The sequence below is a fragment of the Strongylocentrotus purpuratus genome, unplaced genomic scaffold, assembly GCF_000002235.5.
Source record: "Strongylocentrotus purpuratus isolate Spur 01 unplaced genomic scaffold, Spur_5.0 spur5_scaffold_2, whole genome shotgun sequence".
NCBI classification, from domain to species: Eukaryota; Metazoa; Echinodermata; class Echinoidea; order Camarodonta; family Strongylocentrotidae; genus Strongylocentrotus; species Strongylocentrotus purpuratus.
The window spans coordinates 12,456,059-12,464,973 of record NW_022145605.1 but is presented as its reverse complement, the minus strand read 5'-3'; the positions used below and the strand labels follow the sequence as shown (position 1 = coordinate 12,464,973).

Genomic DNA, 8,915 nt, shown 5'->3' with positions numbered 1-8,915 from the left:
ATAGCAGCACTATAATACTGCACAGGTACACATACATACATCACTTGAGTCAGAATAATAATGAATTCAGTCAGCAAAAACAAAAAGAAACATAGCGAAACAAAACTTTGCAAACAAGATTCATGTATTTTATTTCCATTAAAATCTCAAAGAACACTTTGCAATAAATGTAAAAGTCCCATATATCCTTCTCCCCATAAATCGATGCATTAGATTGGACAGTACAAACATTGTTTGAACCTATTAGATCAATATACATAAAATCTGCAACATGAGTATTTAAAACAAACACAGATTGCATGAACTTTCTATGCCTCCTACATGTAGTAGCTTTCTATTAAAGCAGCTAACAAGTCATTTACATCAAATTATTAAAACAAATAAATTAAAGTGTTAGGAATAGGTCTCTACCAATAAATACAATGGGATTTATGAATTTCTTTCTCAAAACTTTTCCTAAAAAAGAACAAAATTATGCAAATATGACAGTCCTATGAGCTAGTCGTTGTTTGAATGGAAACATTGTTGCTTTCTGACAAAATGTGCAGCATTAAATAATCTCAAAATAAATAAATTGTGATACATTATGTGGATTGTAGAAGGAATCTGTTAAAAATCATGTATATCAACTGAAAAGCATTGTCTGACGTCAATCTTTGATAGCTTGTGCAGTAGATGATTAATAACTTTAACCAAATAAGTTTTTTTGTTCATGAAAACTTTTCAGAAGCATTTGTCAGGACATCTAAACGATGCCTTGAAACATGTACATCATACGGTCATTTAAGTCTAAACTAAAATACCAAATTAATTTATTAGAATGACTACTACACTGTAAATGCTCACTTAGCATATAATATATAAACATTGTAGCAATTCTGTCATCAATTCTTTACTGCTACTGCATTGCCAATTTACACGGTAAAAACAAAGTTGAGTAGTTTTAAAGGCAACTTTATGAAATGACATTGATTGGCAAGTTAAGAGTATCAAAACCATCAATGAAGTTGTAAAGACAAAAACACAAATACGGTTTCTATTCATGCATACCCGGTACTTGAATGGCAGAAAATACTTACTTCGGCAAACTTGCCGAAGATAATTTTATTGCAATATTTCTCTTCTCTGTCTGCCCTAATGAGAAATATGTGTACACTGGTAATAAATTTAATCAAAATCACTTTCCTGCAAGTCATAAACTAAATTTGGACATAAATATTCATAATTATACCGAGGGCTGTCAATATCCACTGATGCATATAGTACACATAGCTTTTGGTTCATTTAAGAAAACTCAGTTAACTAACACCTTGACTGTTAAAAAAGCACTTGAAGTTTTTTAGAGAGAGACACATGTATAAACAAAATTAGATAAATAGGAAGCAAAATCTTATAAATGATCAAAGCAATGCAAGAAAAAACGTTTAATAGCCACTCAAAGCTGGTTTCAAGCTTACAACAAGGAGTTAGTTTTGGTATAATTTAAATAGGCACACCTTTTTGTTTCCATGAGATACATTTTACGAAGAAATAAACGTCCTACAAAACTGACGAAAGTAACATAAATGAGGCATATGAATCAATTGAAAGTCTTTCTTTTCTCCACTGAAGCAAAGAGAGAAACTTGTAGGCAAGTCCAAGATAAATGCATATTATATCCCAATCTGAACAGAGTTTACCAGAATAGTTGACAGAAATTGACATGGACCTCAGAGTTGGCATTCCAGAAGAACAAGTAAAATGACACTTTCAATGTCTATCTCCATTTAGTATTCCCGTAAACTCTCTAGTGTAAGGGGCATGATCGATATCTTGGTATATGAATATACAATCATCTTGGATTTGCCAAATTATTAATCAGTATCGCGTTGCATTCCCTAAGGAATAAACCATGATATTGAACAGCAAGGTAAAAGTATATCCTAAAGTACATACAGACAAAAAAACAAACAACCCTTTAGTCGTGGTACACATGACTTGATATTTCGTTTTGTAATTGTACAACAGATACTGTGGTAAAATTACAATAGACATATACTATGTCATTCAAATTAAAGACTCTACAGACATGTACAACGTAAAGAAATACCTAGCTGTGTACTACAAACCCACGTTCACATAAAATATCCCATCAACATACATAATTTTTGCATCTACATAGACTGTGCTATAAATAATTTACAATTTTGTAAACACTATATGTACACCTTGATACAAACGTATGTTTAGAATTATATCTCTTTAATAATATTTCATTTCACTTTCAAGATTCTCATCAAAACATTTAAACAAAAATATTACAATCATTCGATGTAAGGTTTAAATTCAGATTACTTACGATAAAAACAAGAATTCTTCACATGGTAATAAAGGGAGTGATCGATGCATATAACAACATTATTACAAAATTCAAGCATGATTAATGATAACACAGCAAGCAGAGATACAAGCAATGATGAATCACATGATGAATCATATGGTGGATCACATCAGTCACATGAACAATCACATGATGAACCATGAACCATATGATGGATCACATAATCGGTCATATGATCAATCACATGATGCATCACAGGAGGAATGACATGATGGCTCACATAATCAGTCACATGATGAATCAATCACATGCTGGAGCATATGATCAATCACATGTCGGATAACATCAGTCATGATGACATGACATGATGAACCACATGATGGATTACATGATGGATCACATCAGTCACATGAACGATCACAGGATACATCACATGATGGATCACATAAATCAGTCATCTGATCAATCACATGGTGGATCACATCAGTCACATGAACGGTCACATGATGGATCACATGATGAATGACATGATGAACCACATGATGGATCACATTATCAGTCATATGATCAATCACATGGTGGATCACATCAGTCACATGAAGGATCACATGATCTACAGTGTACACACTTCCTGAAATTAACAAAACAAGATGAGGAGAAGCACATTCAGACTATCAGCAGGCTCCAAGCTCCTGAAGCTCAATGATCTTCTGATACAATCTCAAATAAATACACTCATATGATCTCTAGCGGAACAATACACATTCACAAGGCAGCAAGGCCAAATTCATTCGGAGAGTCTACTGACTTTCAACAAGGGGGTATCTGAGAAGTACTGGATAAGACAATGCTACAAAGCTCGAGTACTGACATACTATTTCTTTTAATAAAGTGTTCATGGAATTTGAATGACAGCCAGGCTTCAAAGGAAAACAAATTTGATGTGATCTTTGACCGATCACATGTATGCATAGAAAAAAGGATTAATTCTTTAAAGTCATTGAGCCTCTGGCATAAAAGATGAGATGAAATGCAAAAACTCTCAAATTCTAACTCAAATCGAATTTCAACCAGACAGAATCATAGAATACCTTAACTTCTTGAGTTACTTTCAATCACATATTTTAATATGGAAGTGGCCTCTCTCATAAAGCGTTAACACTTGATTGTAATTTTTGAAAATCAAACTTAGTAGACAGTTAATCCTCCCTACCAATCACAATCAACAAGCAGGTTTTGATTTGGAATCCGTAAGATATTGCTTGACTGGTTCAAGAGATATAACTTTGATGGCAAAATTTACCATCGCTAGAACTGTTCATGCAGTGGTGCATTCTAAATCTCTAGCCTACAAACAGTGATTTGATCAAGGTCTTACATTACACACTGAAAAAAAGCTATCATAGAAGAGTAAGACTATTTGGAGATATTTATTGCAAGAAAGGTGCATAAAAATTGTGAGACATTTCACAATGCCACGCAACGCCATAAAACAGCAGCGTCTAATACTGGTTAGAGTCGAACGTACAGTATCATGCCATCTATAGATATATATACTGTTAGGACGGTAAGCAACAACAAAAAGAATGAACATCGTCTCAATATTTCTCTGCATTTCTGTTTCCTAAATTTGCATTGTACACGAAAGGCTGAAGGAGGTTTTTTGTACAGTGTCAGTAGCATCGTAACACTCAGTAAGCTTTCTAGTCACATTTTATAATGTATAAGAAATGTTATGGATATTGAAATCAACTCCTCCTTCGGTACATCGACCTATGACCTCCAACACACAAAGAGCACAGTGAGTGCTGCACATACAACTTGAAGTCACTTCAACCCTGTTCCGTTTCTTGAGTCTTGAGTCAATCAACCCTCCATTTGACACACTTCTTGATGCCTACATGCTCTCCCTCCGAGTCCCCTCGGGGCTATATGTTGTATTTTCTTGTAGGAGCATACAGGGTATTGAAATATTACAATCTGATCAAATAAAACTTACCCAAACGTATACCATCATCTGAGAAACAACTCGGGTATGTAAGACGTTACTTATGTTGTGCTTGTCTAGCCGCCAGCGCAGGGGTGTAGAAATCAGGACCTAGCAAAGCCTCGTTCAGATATAACACTGTATAACGCTGTAAACCGCTGCCACAAAACGCCAATTTTTTTTCTTACATGTACATGAAGGGCGACTGCGCGCAACAAAAGTCCTCCACGTATTCATTGAGCTTGTGTGTTACGAGATACAGAAATGTGACGTCATCAATTTTTTGTTAAGCGCTGCAGGTTTTACCACGCCATATCTGAGTGAGGCTTGAATGTTCTACGACTGATTAGAACAGACCCTGATCAACCAGACCAATCATAATTCATTCCAGGACCTAGACTTGAATGTCAGTCCTGGCTCATGGACACATTCTTCTCCAGAAAGTCTTACTTCTTCTGGTACACCTTATTAATGACCGCACATTGCTGATTTTCAATACACCAATTTCCCATCCTACGTTCATCTCCATCAAATAGTAAGGATCAATGAATCTGTATACAGGCAAATCTGATTTAGCGATTACCTGTATAGGAAGACCCCCTGTCAATGGAGATCACATCTTTTATTTCCCTTCCACAAAAGCTTTCGTAAACACCTGTATTTAGGAACCTGTACATAAATACCACCTTCAAGTGCATATACAAGAACTCCCACCCTTCATACGATGTAAAGCAACCTCTATCCAGCGATGTCACATGATCAGAGAAGCGTTTTAAGACCATAATCCGTTGCTTGAGGATGTCTGCCATACCATCATCTCCAGCACTAGAATGTGGGACACTGTTCATGTTGAATCGGTCCAAGGGACAGGATATGGAAAGTACTGATTGAGGTTTTGGATGAGGACTTCCATCCTCACGAATTGCCGAGACGCTAGTATGTCTGCTCATCATCGCAGTTCTCTGTCCAATGGCCGAAAACTGGAGAATATTGGTAAGAGATGTTTAAAAGAGGGGAAGAAAGGAGGAGAGAGTGAAGGAGGGAGTTGATAAGCATGATACAGACAATGAAAGAGAGAAAGAGAGAGAGAGGGAGGGAAAGAGAGAGAGAGAGAGAGAGAGAGAGAGAGAGAGAGGCAGGGAGAGAGAGGGCGGGGGCGAAGAGAGAGATTCATATGAATTATTCTCAACAAATCAAAACAAAATCATCCCGATCTTGATGTAATAAGGGAGTTTTGATGGTCATAACGGCTTGCTTGTCAGTTTAATAATGTCAACTATATATTCATGAAGAGCATGAATTAGCAGAGGGCATGTCTCACAAATGTGAAGTTTCACCAGGTAATGAAAATCTGAGGAGACCACACAGATTTCATCGCCAATACAACTGGTGCATATATTTCTACTCAAGTTTAATAGGCTGTAGTAGACTAACAATATACATGTTGGTGTTTTTTTTTTTATCAGTGTACTCATGCACTAACAGGAGAGATTGGAAATATATGGTCTCTCTGTTTGTTCAAATATGAGACATAAAGTTCATTAGATTAGGAAAGTAAACTATCTATCTTCATATATTTTTATTCTTACTTCTTACTTGTGAAGGAAACATCTATTTAGAAGCAAATATTCATCTCTCTGATGAACAGTGATTGGTCAAATAGCTTTGATCACTGGATCGAATCAAATGAATGAAAGATTCTCATGTGATTACAACAACAATTATGACAGGTTATGTTCTTGCTCATCCTTGGCGGGAAATACAAAAATATCTACACAAGTCTGAATGAACCAGATATCAGACGAACATGATTATCAATTCATCAATAGCTGTCATGCTTTCCTGATTCTGTTACAAATCATTCAACAATCCATGAAGCTAAAGTATTAATTTGAACAGGGTCTTGGGTAATAAGGTATTCTCAAGAGATAACTACACATACATGTACCTCCAGGGAGTAGCATAACTTGTTTTTAATATGTTTTTTGCACGACCTTTTTACCTGTGCTATTTAAAGCAATGGGCGACAAGGTCACAACTGTATTATGATATGGGGAATTCCAGCATAACATATACGGTATGACATTCACAATGTCTTTGGCTATTCAAGACATTTTAAAACAAATTAAAGAGCCCTGAAACACATTTCACAAATATTTTTGGAACTGTTGCCAATTTTATGATTTTCGGTTAGTGAACATTTTCTTTGGAATTGCCAAAACGTTGTGATTGTAAGTGGTATATGGTTCTTTTGACAACCTGTAAAGCTATTTCAAGAATTTTTTCCAAATAACCTCGATTTGCCAGAATCTCTTTTGTCGCTACAGATTTATTAAAAGTCTTCCTGCTTTTGACAGGGCAATACATATATGTATAAGGCTGTGAAAATTCTATACATTTTCGAGGTAACACAAGGCAATACAGAGAAGCCACACATTTAAATGCTAGCATGCATTTGCAGACATTCCTATTAAACCAAGACAATGATGCAAAAGGAATTTTGGTCTAATTTTTAAGATTCCTCAAAACTAAGAAACAAAGGTCAGGAACACGTGGAGATGAGAACTAGGAGAGTTCAAATCTATCAGAATCAACTGGGTTGATTTGTTTTTATATTATCTAAACAAATTCCCTGTTAAGAATAAATAAAAACACTAATTTAATGAAACCACCTGTGTCAATCTGGTAAATCTTTTATTTCACGATCCTTTCTTAAGGGATTTTTTTTCCCACTTGCCTTAGGCTTAGCCAATCTCTGATTTTATTTTCAAAATGGTAAAAGATAATAATCTAAATGTGGTATAACCTACACAAATGATACCCAATTAGACTCATTATTATAAGAATGTATTTGTGGTATTGTGGCAATAGTTTGATACAAAAACATTAGACTACTATATCTGAAATCATTAATCTGTTTTTTCGAATGATTTATTACCTTGAATTAACCAGATATTGAAGAGATGAGATTTGAAGTTGTATATTTTCTGAGTAAACCATCCTAGCTCTCTCCACCATGCATCATACGTCCCTCATTCACACCCAAGCCAAAGAGCATTTCAATTCATTTCATTTCATGCACTGTGCTTACCTTCGCAGATATCGCAGTACGGCCTCACTTCAGTGCGCGTGCCGTGATACTGGGTGGCCGGCGGACTGTCAGAGCTGGCCTGGAGAGGGCAGTCTTCGGTCTCGTGCAGGTCAAAGACATCGCAGATATCACAGAAGAGACGTGGAGGCGGGCCGTGTGTGCTGGAGTCCATACTAGATGGAGGCAGGGATGGAGAGAGAGAGGTGGGGTTAAGTTGAAGGCATGCATTTCACACAGTGATGCTTGCTTGTGTTGGCACTCTAAAACCATTCCCGCATGAAAAGCCAAGGTGTAGGACCAAAGAATTCCCTTCCAGTTCTTTCTTCTATTTTTAGGCCAAATAACAAAAATAATGTGTTTCTCGTCCGGACTATACAAAAAAAAAGGAGGCAGGGCATTACTATTTTGCTATTTTTTGCTATTTTTTTCAAAGATGGCTGCACGCTAATTATAGCTGGCCAATCCTATCTATTAACAGATATTGTGCTATGTGAGTATACTGATGCAGTGTATAACAATTTTTTTTTATTTGTATCACTTTAGAAGCTATTTAAACAAAATGTATATCACAGGCTTTTTTTTTCTTCTTCTGAATAGTAAATAGTAAAAAAAAAAAAAAACTTAAAAAGAGGCCGGCAGGGACGAGAAACACTTCATCTTTGCTATTTGGCCTTACAAGGGTATTTCTATAATTTTGCCTGATCGGAAAACCATGGAAGATAAAATTGTGCCAATATCTAGAGAGCTGATACATATCCACACATCCCAGGAGAAGAGAAGAAAGGAATTTATAGAAAGAAAAAAACTTAACTGTAATCTTTTTCTAAGTCAGGGGGTGTTTCACAAAGATGGAAAGTCTTTGAAAATATTTGGTATAAATTATTTCAAAGGCATAAAATGTTGATTCAAATCATTCATATTTTCTATTATCAAGAAGATTTCATGTTCTTGATGTGGGATTTCATGTTCTTGATTTTGAATTTATGAAAAGTCAAAAATACTTGATTTTTTGCTGTTGAATATATTTTGTTTTAAGGAAACAAATAAGTTTGACGTAGGATCTTGTGAAACACCCCCTGGTCATTTAATATGTTTTAGTAAAAAAAAAAACCCACTCTAAATGGCTTAAAGCTATTATTAGAAATAAATTCCCCAATCAAATTTCCATGCAAACGTATTTCTATCCCACACCACACATTTCATCACACGCAAGCAAATCAGAAAGATGCACTGCTCAAGAAAATCTTCAGTCAGGTGAAGATGACTGTCCATATTCTCTCTTTGAAAAGAAAACGAAGAAAACTTAAGTACAGTAAAACCTGTCTATAAAGACCACCCAAGGGAGAAGAAAAGTGATCTTTATAGGAAGGTGGTCTTTGTAGACAGGTTCCTTTAGTACATGTTTCAATGAGAAATCGTTTTCAAGGGAAACAACAAATGTGGCCTTTGTAGACAGGTGGTCAATAAAGCAGGTTTGACTGGATCATCTTATAACATTATTTGTGATTCACACATCG

The 8,915-nt window shown here is 35.6% G+C and overlaps 1 protein-coding gene across 8 annotated transcripts in view; it reads right to left on the bottom strand.

Annotated features, from left to right (window-relative positions):
- Positions 1-106: 106 nt before the first annotated feature.
- LOC594474 (CAP-Gly domain-containing linker protein 1) overlaps positions 107-8,915 on the bottom strand; it is an 84,502-nt gene continuing 75,693 nt past the window's right edge. For all 8 annotated transcript variants that reach the window (XM_030991666.1, XM_030991672.1, XM_030991669.1 and 5 more), the window contains 2 exons: positions 7,399-7,571; positions 107-5,287 (listed from right to left, as the gene is read on the bottom strand). In XM_030991666.1, the coding sequence (XP_030847526.1) occupies positions 5,241-5,287; positions 7,399-7,571 (220 nt within the window). In that variant the 3' untranslated portion in view covers positions 107-5,240. The remainder of the gene's footprint in view (positions 5,288-7,398; positions 7,572-8,915) is intronic.